Consider the following 19,535-nt stretch of genomic DNA (forward strand, 5'->3'; position numbering starts at 1 on the left):
CCATCAGCCGTGCCCTCCTGCCTGCTTCTCCATCAGGGCTGCTGTCACCGGAGAAATTAAACACCTCCAAGTAGCAAACAGCTACAGCGGACAAGGACAAACCTACCTGCTCCACCACTTTCCATAGGCAAACATTCAGTAAGGAACAATATTTGGGCAAAGAAACCCTAAGGTAGCAGTAATGAGGCAGGCAAGAGAAAGATCGGCACAAGCATCGTGTTCATGCTGCCCTCCTGGAAAAATTGTTGAAGGATTTGGTGTCAAACCTCTTCCCTGAAAGAAAAGCAGCTTTTCAGGAAGACAATGCTGCTGCGCTGGTTGGTGACAATCCTGCCTTGCAGAAACTCTTTGCTTTGGAAGACATTTCGCTTCCTACACACAGAGCCATCAAGAAGTTTACATTTCTTCCTGTGAAATCAAATACTTCATAAAACAAGCTAAAATTCAGGCTAAAAAGACCAAGGGTAACTCAATCCCACTATTCTATTTTGGTTACATCTGTCCCTCTGGCTCGCTGTCTGTAAAACTCTTATTAAACACAGGCATGAATCATTTTTTGGACTTTGTTGCCGTTAAAGCACTAGCACAAATTCAACGATACTAAACAAAAACGACCAAAGATTTCGGCCTTTCAGTGCCACCTCAATTCAACAGATAGCCATCGGTTATGTAAAGAAGCAGGATACAAGAGACACTTTGGTCCCATGTTTTCAAAGAAAGCCCGTCTGTTTGGCCTTTATGCTCTGAAGAACAGGATAGTATTCGCTTCTAATTAATTTGTATCTTCAGAGAGCAGCGGCTCCTTCCCTTTGAATGAAAGGGCAAACAATGTGAAGTATTGTTTAATACAGTTTTGTTCTCGACCAAGAAAGGAGCCTACCAGCTAGCGGAGAGGGGCAGGAAATCATTACAGAGGAAGCAACGGGAGCTGCCAGCCAAACACTGGTATGTTTTATTTATTCAGATATGTGTTTTCATCCCAAACTTACATGGATGCTGCAGCTGGCAACAAGTGGTCCATAACGGGAAATATCCCAGGTTTTCTGGCTGAAGCAGCAGCCTCAAACCAACTCACCGGTCCCCACTCTGAGGAAAACTGGAGTTGTGGGAATTAATCCATGGCTCCGGGTTTTGCGTGACACTAGGGGCACGTGTCTTCGTTGTCCCTAAAACATACCATCCGGCTCAGAGGTACCATCCGGCCCAGGGGTCCGTTACATGTGCTGAGCCCACCATGGTTTTGGTGATGCCAAGACAGCTGCACATCTGCACATCCCACCTGAGATGCCTGGGACCAGAGGTGCTGAGCCCTGCACAGCTCCCACTGACCCTCATCGGTGATGGGCAACAAGGTGCTCCGGCAGGTGCTGAGGGGCTGGCAGCGCTGGGATTTTCTGGCCGCACACCTGGCACCAGTCTTCACTTATTTCCTTAGTTCCCAACAATTCAAACACCAGGGCTTCAAAACTACTCGTGAACCCCCAGTTCTCACCAGTCTGGGTTCTCTGCTTCACCATTTACCACATATAAACTTCAACATACTCCCGTGGGTAAGAAACAACTTTTTTCCATTTTAGGAATGAGATACAGAAAGATCAGAGGGATGGTCCCTCACCCAAAAGTTAACATTTACAGAGCTCCAGCATGAAACTGCAAGTCACGAGCCCTGGTCCACCCTAAGGGTTGCAAAACCAGTTCCACCTGCTCCACCACCAGCCACCACGTATGCAAACGCATGGATAATTCTCCCCTTCGTTCTCTACATTGAAAAGAAGTCTCTTTTCAAACAGCAATATTTTACAAACATTTTTATCCCATTAGCCTATTTTCCACTGGCAGTGGGATTACCCCAAAAATAGCATCCCTGCCCCAGCCCTGGCATCACCAGCATCCGCCTGTGTGTGTAAACCTGTACCACAGGGGACACACACACACACACCACGGGACAGATATATGACATAGTCCCAATCAGGATAGTTTATGTTTTACAAATAGTACATTTATAACAACGTACTGGGATGCAGAGATTTGATTTGTGACCTATTTATACAGGGAGGTAATCTGGAATTAGTATAGTAAAAATATTACTGGTTTATAAATACCCCTATCTTGCCTTTGCTTCAGATCTCAGCCAGGAGTGAAACATCTGCCAGCCTAAAATTAAACATCTGTGTTTTATGGTGAGAAAACTGGGACTGGAAATTTAATGCCAAAAAAGGCCAGAGGCTGAGCACCCCTGGCGTGGGTTCTGCCTTCCTCCCGCTGCTCAGCACCACTGGTCCCCACGCAGGATGGGTGATGCTGGCGCCGGCCGTCTCCCGTCGGCACACTGGTTCTTCCAGCAGTAGGGCTGTTTGAAACCCTCAGCAAAAAGCCCAAGGAAAAGTGCTCTGGGGAATAAACAGGGCATCCTTGCTCGACCATATTATTTCCTACAAAAACGCCAGCTCTTTGCTGGCCAGCATCCCTCCGTGTGCAGCACTGTCGGACTGGCACCGCACGGCACTCGTCCTCGCAGGATCACATCGCTATTCCCGCGGTTAGAACAGCTACTTTATTACAGCTGCAATTATCAGGTGTCGCAAGCTGTGATTTACATCGTTGCAGCGTGTCATTCCCAGGCTCAGTTCGGGATGCTGCACGGAGTTGCTCATTATGGATTCTGGGTTGTTTCTTGCCCTCTTTCCTTACTGTCAGGAATCAGAGGCCAGGAGAGAAAACTATTCTCTCAGCTAATTACCACAACTATTCTATAATGGCTATTTTAGATGAATTTTTAATGAAGTGTGCTCTTGTCAGTTCAGGATTTCGTAACTTTAAAGTCCAGCCTTTACATTCCAGCCATTTGCTGCATAAAGATTTTTCCTCTCCCCTGCAAACTAGTGCAGCAGGAGCAGGGGAGGAGGACGGACCCTCGTGCAACTTCGCTTGCGCCTGTCAAAATTAAATTAACTGCATCTGCTAAGCAGCAAGCTGACTGACAAGAACGCGGTTCAGTGCAGAAAAACGCCGAGCATCTGCAAGTCCTGCTGAAACCCACTTCAGATCAGGCCCACGACGCTGTAATTAACAAGGATAAAAATACTTTGCTTTTGTTTAATATTTTCTGGAGTTGTGCGTTCTTCAGATCAGATGCTAGAAACCTCATTAAGTCTCACTCATGTCCTCAAGGCCCACATGTTCTCCACAACCAGACCCAGTTATAAAATAAGGAGCCATTTTCCATGCTCGCAGCCTGCCGCAGCAGCAGGCGGAGACAGGGATGGCGGCGGTGACACCGCAGCCACCAAGCATGGCCAGCGGCTGGTGGGAGCTGAGGCACCTTTTCCTACATCCCTCTGCAAGCCGGTGCCCTGTCTACCGACACCTAAACCTCACCCTCCCATCAGCCCACATTTGAGACTGGGTTTATAATTTCATTTATCTGCTGCTCCTTTTGCAGGTCTGACATTTGTGGTGGTCCATCACCCCAGTGCCACCACTGCAGGAGGCACATCGTGCAACCAGACCCCCTCTGCACCCCTCTTCCACCAGCAAACCCTTGGCCAAGGTGGTGATGTGCTCCTTGCCTCTCTGATCCCGGCTTTGCAGATGCATCCCTGATCCCGACTTTGGAGATTCACCACAGTACTGACTATTAAAAAGGGGTGAACAAAAATAAATTTTAAAAAGTCTTGGGGCAAGAATAGGCTTTGTGACCCCCACCCCCAGGCCTGGCAGGGTCCTGCTGAGCACCTTTCCCCTGCCCCGGCCTTGGGAGTGGTGGGTGATGCTCAAGGGAAGCAAAGAGCATCAGCCACCAGTGCCCTACCACATGCTCGCCAGCATTAGCTCAGTCAACACTTCATCTGGGAAATGAAAGAACAGAGAAAAAAGGAAGGAGGAAGGAAAAAAAAACCCAACCCTCTGAAATTCAGGGCTTCACTGCTGCGCTCTTCTTTGGCTTTGTTTTTGTTTTTATAAACGGGGCTCTTGGAAACGTTGGCAATCACTATTTTAAAGGGCTCCCCCCTCCCCCAGGCCTTTGTAAGGCTGTCGGGATCTACATGCCAGGAGCAGGATTAGCTGGCTTCTCTCTTCCATCTTATGGTTTTATTATTCTGCACCTTTTGAGGGTACAGTTTATCCCGAGTAATTAAAACACAGTTAGCTGTACAAGTCCAAACCATAATGGAATAGCTTAGGTTTTATTTTTTTTAATCTCTTTTTTGTGTGCCTTCTTTTGCAGGAAGCCTGATACTATAGCTGGCTTATTTAAAACAGGAAACTCCCTTGAAATGTGCTGGTGCGGACAAGGTATTTTAGCAGAAATGTGGTATATTACAGCCTTACAGCGGGGCTGGTGCTCCTGACCTGCCTCCTCCCTGCCTGGCCCCTGCCTCAGCATCACGACGCGGTTCAAGTCTTCCCCCTACAGAAACCAAGCAGGAAAACTTCACTGCGGGATGCCCGGCTCCGGTGCGAGGGCTGGACGGCTGCAGCATCTCCAGTGACATCCCAGAAAGCTGCTTGTATTTTCATTTTTCCCACCGGGATGACTCCTGCACCACAAGAATTAGGTACAGCCTAATAGCTGCTGCCTGCACCGTTCCGGGGCTGGCCCTGCCCTTGCCTCTTGAATTAATTTTGTTTTGTTACTGCCTGAACTGGTCCCGTGGCAGGGAAGGAAAACACCATGTCCAAGGGTATAATCCCATTGCTCTGAGGAATAACGCCGCGAGCCCTGGCGCCGACGGCAAACCCACATTACTCACAGCATGCTCTACAGCGGGGAAGCGCAAAGCAATATAAACCCAAAAGCGGTGTGCGGGAAAGCAGCCTGATTTCTGATCCGTCCAACCCCTCCCAGCTCCTGCTGGGTGGGCAGCCGTGGAGCACACCCTGACCTTGTCCCCATCCCCTGATCCCACTCCTCCTTGCCCACCCAGTATGGACCACTGGGACCTGAAGCGCGGCAGACAGAGGAGAGAGGCTCTTCAGGCTCATTTTCAACAACTGGCTCATGCGCTTTTCTCAGCAAATATTTCTAATATTAAAATAGTAACACTGGTTAGTATGCTTTCCCCCTTTTGCAAACAGCTTGGTAAAAACGCTTGGAAAATATTGCTTGTCTGCTTTTGACCTGGCAGAGGGACACACCAAGGGGACACCAGGCTCAATGGGATGGGATGGGATGGGATGGGATGGTGTGTGGGGATGAGCTCGTTCTCAGTATTAGGGAAAGCCTGGCTTTAAGTAACAGAAATGGTTGTATTTGTCAAATCGTCTCCCTCATTTAAGAATAAAATCAAACGGCTTTGAGGAAAGCATGCCAGCTCTTCAACAATTGAGAGTTAAATATTTGCAAAATTAGTCCAGCAATTTCAGCGCGGAACCATAGCAGGGAAAGTGGCTCCAGGCAGGAGGATGCTCCGTGCAGCCAGAGCAGGCGGGAAGATGTCCCTCCCTGGGGAGCGCCCGTGGATCAAAGCTGCCACCACAGACACCTGCAGCTCCGACGGGGCAGCCGCTGTGCCAAAGCCGAGCCTCTGCACGCGATGCTGCGAGCTTCATCTGCGCGGGATGCAGGCACACCCGCAACCCAGCCGGGCACCTCCCCCTAGGGGGACCATATTTGTGATTTACATCATAAATAATGATTTATGTGATGTCTTTCTCCCTTCCTCCAAATGTCAGATGTTCATGACACTTACAAAATTTTTATTCTAAAAAGCCAGGACAGAAGGAATGTGCCTTGCACCTCGCTGAAAACTAACTCACAGACCGACCACCTAAGCGCCGCTGGGCCGGCAAGGGCTGACGCTTCCCTCCCCACAGGGGACTGTCCCTCCTGGACAACCCATGGCAGGGGAGCTCAGCCACCACCACGGGATGGGTGTCACCACCCCACGGCTCCCATAACCACCAGGCTCCTCACGGCAGCCTCAGCCAAAAAGCGAAGGGCTAAGCCAGCCCTGGCGGCTGACACAGCCTCTCGCCTGAAGACTGGGGACACAGCCCAACACGGAGGACCTGCCCCTGCCACACCTGGACACCAGCACAAGCTCACCATGTGCATCACTTTCCGCACCATGCTACATAAATAAACTAAACGAAGCCCCCGAAGACAAAAACTAGACGCACAAGCCCCAAACTACCCGTGTCGGCTGGAGAAGGACCAAGGAGAGCAGAAAACCCAAGATGAGAGACCATCCATTACCAGAGTAGCCTCCGGAGGATTTGATGTACATCTGCCCATACTGCTCCTCCACCATGGTGTCATATGCCTCGTCGTCCTCCTCGTCCTCCTCATTGTGGTAGGAGGTGGGGCTGTCAGTGGTGGGAATGCTGCTGGCGCTGGGGCTCGTCCGCTCCCCCTGTGAGTACTGGACCTGCTGGACGTTGGGGATGAGAGTGGCCAGGTTGGGCATCCCATAGTAGGAGACGCGGGAGAGCTTCAGGGGTCCCGTGTTGGGGCCGCCGCCGCCAGCCCCCTCGCGGGTGCCGGGCTCGAGGGGCCGCTTGCCGGGCAGGCCGGAGAGGGCAGCTGCCTGCAGCTCCAGGTTCTCGTGTTTGACACGCGTGAGGAGCGGGATGGGCATGGAGGGGGACATGACATAGGGCGCCGAGGCCGACTGCAGCTGGTTGCAGGGGCTCTGCGGCTCCGAGCTGGGGTCTTCGATCATGGTGGTCTGAGAGTCACAGTGGGGAGAGCTGACCTTGAACATCAAGTCCGTCCCTTTCTCCACGATGTGCTGGATCTGCAGGAAGCCCGCCGTGTACATCACCACCAGCTGCTCGCTCGCCGCCATGGTCAGCTTCCCGGTGTAGCAGAAGGAGAGGATCTGCTGGAAGCAAGCGGGGGGGACGGTACCCGGCAGCTCAAAGGCGTTTTTGCTGTTCCCACTGAACAAGTCTCGGAAGTAGAGGCTGCTGGCGGCCAGGACCGCCCGGTGTGCCTTGAAGGCTTGGCCCTTCACCACGATGGAGACATCGCAGTACAGCCCCAGCAGCCGCTGCTCGTTCAGGCAGCCCAGAACGGTGTTCCCGAAGTTGGGAATCTCTATGTGCAACATCTGCGACATGGCTCAGGATCGGCTGGAGCTCCTCAGACATTCAATGCAGGAATATCCAAAGTAGGGCACATCTGAAAAACGGAGAAGGCAGGGAGAAAGGCACAGCGTTTTTAGACAGTTCACCAAAGCAGGCAGAAGCAGAGGAACCCACCTCACCCGACATCAAAGGCTCAACGCTAAGCTCGCAGAGCCGTGCGGAAAAGCGATCACTTATAAAAATTACTTATCGATGTTTTCAAACGACGTAGGAAACGCGACTGGCGGATGGCAAAGGATATTCCAAAAACGCGAGTATTTTCTTCAAGTTGCGGTCTGTTTAAATAAGCACCGCTGATTTATTCCCCCGAGGGTTTTACTTTATGCAGGAAAACCTGAACGGTAATGGGAGAGGAGTGAACAGTAAAGCAAACGTAAGATAGTCAGACAGATCTCGGGTGGCATTATATAAGAAACACAACAACCAGCAGCTATGTTGAAACTACAGAAAAGATATTTATAAAACAATGTGCCGTTCTGCCTGAAATAAATACAGGATTCTGCTCAAGTGACAGCTCCCAGGAAAAAAGCACTTTGAAAAGCAATCTTCCCATTTGCACCAGAAAGAGGGAGCATTTCAACAGTTAAACCCCTTCTCAACAGATTTATCCTCCAACAAAACGAGGCTTATCTCCAAATTAAGCCAGATATTTGAGCCCCAATAAAACAAACCAACGTGCCGCAGCAGCCGCCTACCAAGTTGGCTTCTTCATTTCTCCCCTAGACCCAAAGCGGGGCAGGGGGAGCCTCAGCCCAGCCCACTGCCCCCCCCCCCCCCGCCCACCACCCCCGGTTGGGGGGTACCATCCCAGCGGTACCCAGGACCCTCCGGGCAACCTCCCGGGGAAAGGGCTCAAGGCGACGGCTCCGGCTGCGCATCCCCGCGGTACCTTTGGGCCATGGGGATAATTCTGCCCTTCACCCAGCCGGTGATGCCTTGTGTTCAGAGGGACCTGGCGTGCAGACCCCCTGTGCCGGCGGAGCAGGGAGAGTCAGTGCAGCCCGTGCACCGAAACTCCAGCGAAGCAAATCACTGCGGATTCACCGGGAGCCCAAACCCCCCCGGCCCCCCTCCCCAAGCTCCACGCAAGACTCCAGGAGATTTCCAAATCCCGTTTGCCTTCAATACCACTGAAGAAAAACTATGGTTAACTAGTCGTGAAAGCTGGTAAGAACAATATTAAATAAATTAAAAAAAAAGTTTATCTGCGAAAGATTTAAAAAAAAAAAATCACTGAAAAGAAAATAATAACCCACAAAGAGCGGCTCTGTTCCCATTGCTGGGGAAAAAAAAAAAAAAAAAAAAAAAAGTCCTATCTGCAAGGCCACGGGGTAACAGGAAGAAAAGGGAACACACTCGGAGCCAATTTAATTGTATCTGCATGGTCAAAAAAAATTCTTCCGAGCAAGGAAGTTCCCGGTCCCCTCGCTTGGCAGGGAGCGAACGTACCTTCAGCAGCCCCTGTCCCCAGCCGCTCGCCGGAGGGGCTCTGCGTCCCCCGTAGCGCCCCGCTATACGCAGCGAGGAGGGAAAAAAAAAAAATATAGTATCAAACCCTGGGTTTGTATCTGCTGTAGCTCAAGCTTTTACCAAGTCAAATCTCCCCGGCAGCGCACAGCATCTAAATGAATAGGCCGGATGCAGATTAACATTCAGGCTGCTCTCTGCAATGAATAGAGCCCTTTGATTAGGGACCTGAAGTAAATGCCAGTTTCAAACCGAAGCTTTAAAAACAGAGAAATATCAGTGCCAGAGGAATGCTCTCAGTGTTGGTACAAGACAGACTTTTGATGAGTCACTGCAATGCAAACAAAGATGGCAGAAATACTGTACTGTATGCTGATGAAATGCTTAGTGGTGCCACGGCAACTGAGACAGGTTTTAAATTTATAGTGCAGTTTTGCATATGAATTACGCTGTAAACTGCCTCCCCTGCCATCTAGTACATCCAGAGTGTCAAAGCATTTAAACTATTCCAAACAGTCTGCAGAGCTGGCACTGCTGCTGGTTAACTCCTGCGGCCGGGAGGAAGGCGCAGGGCGGGGGCGGCCAGCATACCCCAGCATCCTCCAGTAGCCCCCCAGCATCCCCCCAGAATCCGCATCACCCCGCATCCCCCTGCATCCCACCCCAGGGGCTCCCCAAAAACCACCCGCCCAAAAGGACAGCTTTGGGAATGTCCAAATCTGCCCCAAATAAAGGTGCTCCTTGGGCAGCCACAGTCCTGACTGCTGCCCCCCCCAGCCCCCTCACCCCACCCCTACAAGAAAGCCTTTCAAAAGCAGGAAAAATGTTTACCCCTTGGGGAAAGCTTCTTTCAGTCTGTGGCTGAATCCACTAAAAGCAAATCCATTTGCTTAAGTAATGAAATCCTAGTCACATTGTCTCCTGGATTCAGATTTTAAATTACCTTCGCATTTATTGAGCATGTTTGGTGCTTTTTTCTGGGAAAGAGGGTGGGGCCTCACTTTGCTTACTTCTCTCTTGCCCAGAGCATTTTTTATTTCTCCTCTTGGTCTCGGATTTGTTTCAATAGCTCTGCTTGGATGGTCACACACAGTTAAAATTTAGGAGATTAGAGGTGAAGCCATCCTTAGAGGAGGATAACAGTAGGGAGTGCAGACAGATGGGGCTGGTGATGCTCCATCATGCTCCTCCGCTTCCACCGCCCAAAGAGATGTTTGGTGCAGTAAGTTCAACTCCACAGCAGCAAACTGCTGTCACCCCGAGTGCCCGGAGCTGGCTGTCTTCCCCTGCTTGTCCAGCACCCAGCACTAACACCTCTGCTCTGCACCCCACAGGACCCGCAGCATCCTGGTGCCTGGATGCTCCCAGCCAAGGACCGCTGGGAGCTCCACGCGTTGGAAGCGCTCAACGGGTTCATCCAAACCCCGCGTCAGGTCAATGGGATCTCTGCCTGGTGTCGAGGAGGAGGTTAAGGCACCGAGAGGAGACCAAGGTGACATCCTGCGAGGAGGTCAGCGGTGACACCAAGACAGCCAAGCCCAAGAACTCTTCCACCCATGACACTGCTAATCTCTGCTGGGGAAGGAAAGGAGTCAGCCCTGGCAAATGCAGATCCACTCTGGGTCTGTGAAAATTACTGAAAAAAATCTTATTTTACAGAAATAAAACTTCACCGCTCAGGCACCTGAAGGAAGCCTCATCCACGGTGATGGCAGACCATGGGTGGAGGGGGATCTCCTCCTCTTTTCTTCCAGCTCTCTTAGACCTAGAGGAGAGACCAGGGGGGCACTGGAGGGGGTCTCCTTGGACCCGCTCCCAACGCTCTGCCTTGGAGAAAGCCGGCAGGGCAGGATGCGTGGGACCAGCCAAGGACAGCTTGGGAGTGCAGAACAAACCAACTTAAAACAGATATCAATTATTAATGTTGCTTAGAATTTGCTCTATAAACAAGCCAGGCGTGCCAGGAGGAACCCATGTCTCTCTCTAAAACCACCAAAATTGTGCCGGTTCAGGGTATGCTTAAGCCAGAGAGAAGCAGCAGAGTGCCCCAGCCTAGCAAATTATCCGCAGATTTCATGTAAAACCTCCATGAGACACCAGAAATGCTCCCCACAACTCATCCTGCCCGAGGTACGCCTGCCACGGGACTGCAGCCTGGCCTGACCGCCCCAAAGGGATCCCACCCCCAACATCACATCACCCCAGCTCCTGTGGCCTCTCCGCCGATTCCAGCAGATTTTGTAGCTGTGGTCACAACATGGCCGAGCTTGCCAGTGGCACTTGCTGATGGTCTAAACCTCCAGTTCTCCTGGAGAAAAAAGGTCCTGAAATGTGCTCACAGGGAAATGGTGGGGGAAAAAAAAAACCCAAACCCAAAACCAAACCACGTTTGGTCTAGAAAGAGCATCAAGGAACAGGAACAGAGCTGTACCACCAAGCGGCAAAGTCCAAAGCACTTCAGTAAACCATAGCCCAGGACTGCTGGATTTTTGCTTCTTCCTCCTGCCTCTGCCTTTTTATGACCAGAATATAGGTCATAACCCGAACTCATCAACAAGCCAAATCCCCTCAAAAATCCCAGAAATAAAAGCAGGCAGTCTTGATAGCAAGGAGAACCCACTCACCATCAGACCCGCACAGCCCCTAAAAACAACAGCACCAAAACATTACCGTGACTAAACAGCAAATGCAACAACACTTGATAATGTCTAACTTAAAAATCTCCTCTATGAAATACGATTTTATTATTTTTTTAAAAAAATACAACACCAAGCGACTTTTGAATGGTTTAGAATGGCTTCAGCCCATCTGACGTGGGAAGAGCCTCGCTGCAGGAAAAATGACCTTAGCAATTACAGATGTAAACTGTATTTTGCAATCTCGTCCCCCAAGCTGAGCTGCATCCCAGGGTGCAGGAGGAGCCCTCAGCACCATTGCCACCCAAAAAAACCCCAGTCCCCTTCGGGCTGCCATGTCCTACAGGTGACAGATCATCAGATGGACACCTCCTGCCAAAGGAGAAAACTTGAACAAGACCAGATTAATACCAGCCACCACCCCCACCCTGATTATTTAAGATACGTGACCATTCCAGCAAAACATCATTTTCTTTTCTAATGGCATCCTCTTTCCCCAGCTCCTGGATGTAGCAGGACCATTTGTACATGCCTACGTGATTTTTGTAAAGTCATAGCCTTTGTCCCAAGATGTTCACAAAAAAAGCAGCCGTTATTTGACACGACTTCCACGGGAGTTTGAGAATTCTCAGTTTCTGCCTTCACATGCTTTGGGGAAGAAAAAGCAGGTTTGCTCTTTCCCAAACTATTTTCCTGCTCTGAGGCCTCAAAGGTCGGGGCGAGGCAACAACAACAAAGGGAAAAAGCATCGACCTCGAATAAGATGCTGGCATCAGAGCTCCCCTGGGAGTAATCAAAAATAATTAGATAATGTATTTAAACTGTTGGGTTTTTTTCTTAGCCAACGTATAATGAGACTTGGAGGCTTCACCCCCTCACTCCCCCCAAAAATAACACACAAAGCCAAGCCCCCAAAGTCGCAGGTTTCCGGCTGGAAGGTGCGCGGGGCAGCAGCTGGGGCTGGGACAAAGGCTGCGGGACCCTCCGGGGGTGGGAGACAAAAGTAGCCGAGGGCTGTCACCCCCACCCAGCCAAAGCCCCTCAAAAGAAAAGAGCTGAAAAGTCCTGCCCTTGAAGGCCCCAAAGGGTCAAAGGAAACTTCCCTTTCTTCTGTAAATGAGGAGAGAGGGGGAAAATCCCACCCCTGGATTTGAGGCTGGCAGGGGGGTGTCACCTAGCCGGCTAGGGGCTCCCCAAAAACCCCTGGCCACCCCGGGGAACAGGGCTGCCACCCGCCTAGCTCTTGCTACAGCTTTTTGTCAGGGTGCCCCCACCTTTGAATGACAAGCAAATGCAATTTTTACATAAGCCCAAAGGAAAAAAAGCAACAGCTAACTGCAAAACTCGCCGGCGAAGTACCATTCCCCGAGCACGGAGCTGCTGTGACGCCTTAAATAAAATAAAAGAGTAAAATAAAGTCAAAATAAAGTCAAATAAAAGGCGCTTCAGGTCTAGGCTGTGCATACCCCCTCCATGCACCACAGGTCAAGGTGTTCAGGGAACCGAGGAGCAAAACCAGACAAGTCTTTGCACCCCCCCACCCCAAAAAGGAGCATCCCCTCGCCCGTGCCGGGGAAGGGAGAGGGGCTGGGGCAGTGTGTGGAATGCTGCGATCGCCCCACGGTTTAATGCCGGTCTTCGGCAGGGCAAAGAAAACAAGGTTAAGTTCGGTAATCAAATGACAAGTCACAGCGAGACTCCTCTTCTCTCCTGCAGCATTTATTTCTGCGGCTCCGAAGTATTTATTTTTGAAATGCTGCAAGTGGCAAGCAGCGAGCGGTGCTAGCGTACCCTATTTTTAGCGTGGCAGTCAGTGGCAATGGGTGAAAGAAGATTATTTCTGCCTTATTAAGACAGCAGAAACTGAATTTGCAAATATTACTAAGTAACACAAGCAAGGCACACGCAGCAGACATGCAGCACGCAGCTCCGTTTGCTTTATAATCCAAAAAATTTGCACGGAAAGTAAAGACCTGGAGGCTCGTGCAGGGAGCGGGGTTGGAGGGGAAAGATGGAAAAGTGAATTAAATTAATGCTGATGATGCAGCCCAGCCGGCACGTGCAGGCAGGGGAGCCCGGGGATGGGGTGCCGGCAGCAATGCTGGGGGGGACCCCGGCACTGGTGGCAGCTCTGTCCTGCTGCAAGGTGAGTCACCAGCAGACTGGGCGCACCACCGCCGCTCGAGGTCACCCACCCGGCAGGCTGCTGCCTCCAAAAAGTGCCGTCATTCAGCCAAGGCGAAGTGTGTTATTGCCATTATTATTTAATTAGGTCCGTGTCGTCCCCCCCCCCCCCCGCCTTATCTATCACTGATTTTAAGAGCTCTCAAAGCAAAGAGAAGCAAAAATAGAAATTGCAACATTTTAGATTCTTTTTTTTTTTTCAGCTTGCTGCAAGGAAAAGGGGAAGGGAGAGACATGGATAAAAAAAATTACAATTATTCTGCAGAATTTCATTTTTTGCAACCTACTAAAAAAACTCCAGACCCCAACTTAAGTTACATCCATCAGAAAGCACACAGCACCCCATCACCATGCCTTCTGCAATGCATGCATTGCCTGCATCCCATCGCAAATGTTAATTCACATCCGTAACACATCAAAAAGACAAGTGCCATGCTGAATTGTATTCTCCTCGCTCCTAGTACACAACAGCAGAGCTAGCAATATATAACATGCATGACTCAGTTCTACCAGCGTGCCACTACGGAACAGAAAGCCTTAAAATAAAGTAAATATCTTAAAAGGTCAATTAAAAAAGCTTACAAAACATCAGACGCTGCTTCTTGCTAGAGCTCATTACCTAGTATGGTGGAGCTGCCTGTGTGTTTTTTTTCTTGTTGAAGTTAGTCTGTGAGTCAGCATTAACACACATGAGAACATCAGGAATACTGCCTAGTTCTGATGCAATGGAGGTTGTTAAAAAAAAAAAAAAAAAAAAAAAAAAAAGAAGAAATCACGCTCCGTTTGGACAGGAGCCTGTAATTCAATTGCCTTTACTTTTCAATTACTGCATAGCCTACCCTGACCAACCTGCAGAGGGGAAGGAAACTTTGCTTACATCTCTGTCTTAAAATTAATGACTTTTACTTTTGGCTACAGCTTATTCTCCCTGCTTTAAGAAAAAAAAAAAAAAAAGTAGGCATAATATAATTAACCCTTCAAGGGCAGCTGAGCCCTTGCAGCAACCCGGATCTTCATGTTTTTGTAGAAATTTCAAGACTGGAAAACGCTACTGCCAAAAAGTTCTGGCGAAGGAAGACATTTATACATTAAACTTTTAATACTCTATAAAGTGAAGCTACAATTGCATCTGAGCTTGATCCTTAATGGAAATATAAGCTTGCAGAAAGGGAAAGTTACAGACTGCAGAAATTTAACTCTGTAGTTCTAGAAGCAAATACTAGATTGCACAGGATGTTTTGCAAAACTGAGCTTTCTGATCTTTGACCAAAAAACCTGAGAAACCGAGAATCTGTGACATGAGGTGGTCACCTCAGCCGGCTGCCCACTCTCCCCAGGCTGACAGGGCAAAGCAAATAACCTGCATTTTTCCAACATGGCATTAATTGCCTGCACTTCAGCAAACAAGCCTATCTCTCCCCTCTTCCCGGGGTGGGGTGGTGGTGGGGAAACCCCTGCAGACTCATCCCCGACTCCCAGCATCAAGGCGGGAAGTTCAGGAGACCCGACCCTGACTTTTCATTTCTGCCTTCTCTGCTCCTGCAACAAAACCCTTCACTGGTCCGACAAATCCTGCCCAAAGCTTCAGGATGGGACTATTTCTGTAACATGCCATAAAACGCCCACAGACAACGCTGCAGCCCTGAGTATTTATATATATATGATAGCAGAATATAGAATAATAGGTTAATCTATTATATATATTTTTAAATATATATATATAAAAGATATATGCTCAAGTACATCTTCGGAGCCAACACCAACACCTTACAGGTTCTGTGCTGCTGTGCCACAGCTGACCAGCCACGTCCCCAGGATTGCCCCGCTGATGCACAGCCCCAGCTAAAGCACATATGTGGCTCGGATTTGGGGGTTTTACGGAGGTGCAAGCCTCATGCAGCAGAGGACGGGCAGAGGTTGAAAGTAAGAAAGTCTCCCCAGCGTTCAGGACACGCTTCAGACACGTGCTGCAAACACCGAGCTGATCCCATGCCAATGAACACCAACTGACACCCCCCACCCCCACCCCCCAAAAAAAAAGTATAGCTAATGCCTATGGATTAATAATCCAGTGGATCACAAGCATACTCTAAATCCCTGTTTAGTTTGCTGGTTCTTTCTATGAGGTAGGCACAAGCACTATAAAATTATTATGTTTTTTAAATACACAAGTACAAATAGTTATTAATGCTCATTAACCAACAAGGCAACCCCCTGAAATTAGAGATCAATCACTTCTGCTGCCTCCCTCGCATGCAAGGGTCTGTCTCAAACCAGTATGAGCCTGGTGGGGCTTTTTTTTCTTAAGCATGTGGGATACTTGAATACAGATGAATTGAGTTTTAAAGGAAAAAAAACCCCAAGCAGCAACTTCTGGGCCAAGTTCTTGTGTGCCAAACTTTTCAACTGCCACAGCACAGCTCGACAGTGTTTCAAAAGAATTTAAGCACTGTTTTGAATACTGCTGACAATCTTCCTCATCAAAATTTGTAATTTAAATACCTCAAATCTGAAAAGCACGCTCCCTGGGGCAGGCTCCATTCTCCCTCCCCACCGCCCACCCTCCCCAAGCCCCATTCGGCACAAAACCCGTGGCTTTCCATATCTGCCTGGCTTTCCCCCCACCTCCCGCAGCCCCCCAGCATCGCCCCCCAGGGGCCCCCGTGCTTGGGCAGAACCTTGTTCCTCGGATTACCCGTGGATGAAACCTCTGCGTGTGCTGCAGCGCCCCAAAACACCGTTATTTTCCTCTTTTACAACCACAATGCTACTTTGGGGACAAAACTATTCACTGGTTTAGAGATAAACCCGTGCTAACCAGGCTGCCCTATGGCAAGAAGGGGTTAATCCCAGGAGCCCCACTTCCCAACCCTCTGCTACCCAGCAGCTAAGACATTCCCCTTCGGATGTGTCAATAAACCCCAAAATAATTTTCTGTCAATAAGGCTAATTGGAGAGGAAGGGCAAAATTAATTTCTGGGGGCTGTATGTGATGTTCCAGGCAGCAGCTCCATTTTGGCAGGAGCGTGTTTAAGATTCCCTCCCAGTGCTGCAAAGCACCTTGAAAGGTCGACGAGCGCTTTCATATTCTCAGATCCATCTACAACGCTGCAGCAGATGAAACGGATTGACCTAGACGAGAACTGAAACACTCTCTGTGAAATAATCCATCAACACCCTTCGCCAGCCGCAGCCGCCTTTGTCATGGGCACGCTTGGAAATCGCACCTACCTATTGCAGCCGATCCGGGGCTCGATGGGTTTTAAATCACGGCCCCATTCTCCTGGGATGTAACCGAACACGGCATCGATAGCTGCAGAGCCGCGGAGACGGCACACAACATAAAATACCTCCATATTAAAGTGTGTGCAAAGCCTGTGCCCATTACCGAACTCATTAAAGACAGTGATACTTTGTAACATACTCTAATCTTTAATATTCATAGCTTGCTTCATTTGCATATCATGCCATAAATAGTTGAAGCAGAGGTAAAACACAAAGCGCTCTACTTGCATTTCTAATTATGCCTAAAATCAAATGTAAATCACAACACATCCAAGACACTGAAAATATTAAATTTGCTGTCTCTCCGTTAAGATTTTTTTTTTAAAAAAAAACACAACAAAAAACAAAACACACACGCACAAACCCAATTATTTTTAAAAAGAAAAATCAAAGGGGCTTATAGGTGTGTGTAGCAGGGAGGATGCTGTTTTAAGTGGGGGGTTCACACATGCGAGCCCCAGCGACGGACCCCAGCCGTAGCCCCTGGGGCCAGCGCTGGCACCGGCTCATCTCCCAAACTCCTAAAAAACCTGCATTTCCCACCATGCTGTGCTGCAGCTGCTCATTTAACCTTGGTCTTTGAAGAAACAACAGGAGCCTGTTCCTCAGGGGCAGCTGGGAAAGCTGATCTCCAGCGAAGGAGGTAAATTTGAAGCATCAGCTTGAATGTGAACTCCTGCCACGGTGCTGGGCTGGCTGGAGCGCGGTGCTTCGGCATCGCGAGCTGGCGCAGCAGGGGAAGCGGTCCCAGGGCTGGGAGCTGCCAAATCCCCAGGTTTCATGAGAAAAGAGGTGTCCTGGGGTGCCCGCACTCAGCAGCTCCCTGTTCCAGAGGGAAACAGGTGATTTCTGCTCACAAAGTACCCAAACTGTGCCCAGGTGGCATGGGGCATTTTTTTCTGCTCTGCTTTTTCCTGAAACATGGAAGAGCCCTCTGAACCGGGAGCTGCCCCGCGGCACCCACTGACATCAATCCCATGGAAAAGGCTCGAGGTGCCACCCAACTGCCAGCAATGCTATCCGATGTTTCCATCCTTTCGGCTGGGCTTTCCAGAGCCGGGTGCCCTCCAGACACATCCCTAACATTATCCCTTACAATAAAGAGCCACAGCAAATCTACCTGCCTCCTCCAGAGAATGTACTGGGGAACTGGGTGGTGTCATTAACAGCTCGTGGGATTGCAGCCCCCGTGACCCCGGAGGAATGGCTCCACAACAACTCCCATTCCAGGAAAAGCGCGGTTCTGGTGCGGCACAGGATGAGGAGCCAGGCTGCACTGGAGCGGATTGGCAGCAGAGATGAGACCTGGTGTCCTCCCCTGTACAAGTGAATTAACCACACTTCCCCCACTTCACAGAGGCATCCCAGAACCCAATATCTGTAAAGCTACTTGGTATCCTCGGGTGAAAAGTGTTATTAGTACATTACGGCCAATGGCATAAATAACTCCCCTTTAACAAGCTTGCTTCTGCATCAGGCACCGGGGTCCTCTTGATTTCATGAAACTCAATCACCACCACGTGAAAATGCCCATTTTTAGTTCAAGAGCACTGGCAGGGGCACAGTGTGAGCTCGCACCCACACGCTGCTCCCCACAGGGTGGGTTCCTCAGCCCATGACCCACAGGACCTGCTACAACCCCAACTCAACCCTGGCCCTGCTGCCACATGCCTGCCCTTCCCCATGCCAAGACATCACTCCTTGCCCACTGCACCGATCCAACACACTGCTGCTGCTGAACCTTCCTCCTCTTCATCCATCTCCCCGCTCCTCCTCTTCATGTCCCAACAAGCTACTAGCAACAGAGGGGCACAACTTTCACGGTACTCAAAATAAAATAAAGTTTAATGGATTTCTGTCCAAAGATTTAATTAAAATTATCTAAATTTTGCAAAAGTAGGACACAAATTGCACATCTGGGGAAGCCGTAAGGCGCCCGTGCCCAGCAGAGGAACGCGGAGCGAGGCAGGCTCGCTGCCACACGGCGCGGCCAGCATCCTTTCCCACTTACCTTCCCTTTACCGCTGGGATTCCAGCTGCATAAACCCACTACATCTTAATGAAAGGCTTTTGTGGGTGGCTGTCCCCAGGGAAAAATACATTTTTAAGTCACTTGAACCGAGACTGATTTTGAAGAAAGAGCCAGCTAAGTATCACCAAAGGGAGCCGGGCACCCGCCAGTCACCCTGGCTGGGAGTGCGGCTCCAAGCCATCGCCTCTCCCTTATTAGATTTTTCCCATTTTACAAAAAGCTTAAAGAGACTTCTGAGAATGCAAAGCTGAAAGGAAAAAAAAAAACCAAAAACAACTGTTTATCATCACCATGTTCTGCTCCTACTTGTACACCAGGTTTCCAGTGTCCTCAAATCCCATCAGTAAGTGGGTCCAGGGATTTATGTGAGGGTCCCCCCATGCTCTTGTCCTCCCCTGGTGCTACAGCTCATCCTGCCCCTTTCCAGATCTGTGCCCAGCTCAACAACAATATCGCATTGGTTCTATTAAAGAGCTGAAAAATCTTTTTTGCAATATCAACTTCCAAAGAATTCCAAGACATCCTTAAATTTAACCCCAAAAGGTGAGTGTTTACTCCGTCCCCCAGCCCGTGCTGAGGGAGAAGTGAAAGCGAGCTGCTCACAGCCTGCAAAGCTTTTCTGCTGTTCGTATGTACCCTGGCATCTTGCCCGGACCTATTTTTAAGCCCATTTACTAGAAATCCCACAAATTAAAGGAAATACGGATAATGTTGTAAGAATCCTTTGGGCCAAATAAAAGCTACACATAATTTTCCTTGTGCATCAGAGTAAGATCCTTAACCACAAAAACCAGATTTCCCCAAAGCTCTTTTGCAACAGCAAGAGAATCTTGTTTTGT

General features: G+C 49.6%; 1 protein-coding gene across 4 annotated transcripts in view; it reads right to left on the reverse strand.

The window, feature by feature from the left end:
• NACC2 (NACC family member 2) overlaps positions 1 to 19,535 on the reverse strand; it is a 61,832-nt gene that overhangs the window by 13,725 nt on the left and 28,572 nt on the right. The window contains exons 1-2 of one of the 4 annotated variants that reach the window (XM_027778085.2): positions 13,962 to 14,009; positions 6,200 to 7,126 (exon numbers count right to left, since the gene is read on the reverse strand). In XM_027778085.2, coding sequence (XP_027633886.1) covers positions 6,200 to 7,064 — 865 coding nt within the window. In that variant the 5' untranslated portion in view covers positions 7,065 to 7,126; positions 13,962 to 14,009. Of the gene's footprint in view, positions 1 to 6,199; positions 7,427 to 7,981; positions 8,329 to 8,541; positions 8,738 to 13,961; positions 14,010 to 19,535 lie in introns of those variants that run through there. The other 3 variants (XM_005231240.4, XM_027778082.2, XM_055800745.1) reach the window with 3 other exon arrangements.

Source organism: Falco peregrinus, chromosome 1 (assembly GCF_023634155.1).
Source record: "Falco peregrinus isolate bFalPer1 chromosome 1, bFalPer1.pri, whole genome shotgun sequence".
Lineage (NCBI taxonomy): Eukaryota > Metazoa > Chordata > Aves > Falconiformes > Falconidae > Falco > Falco peregrinus.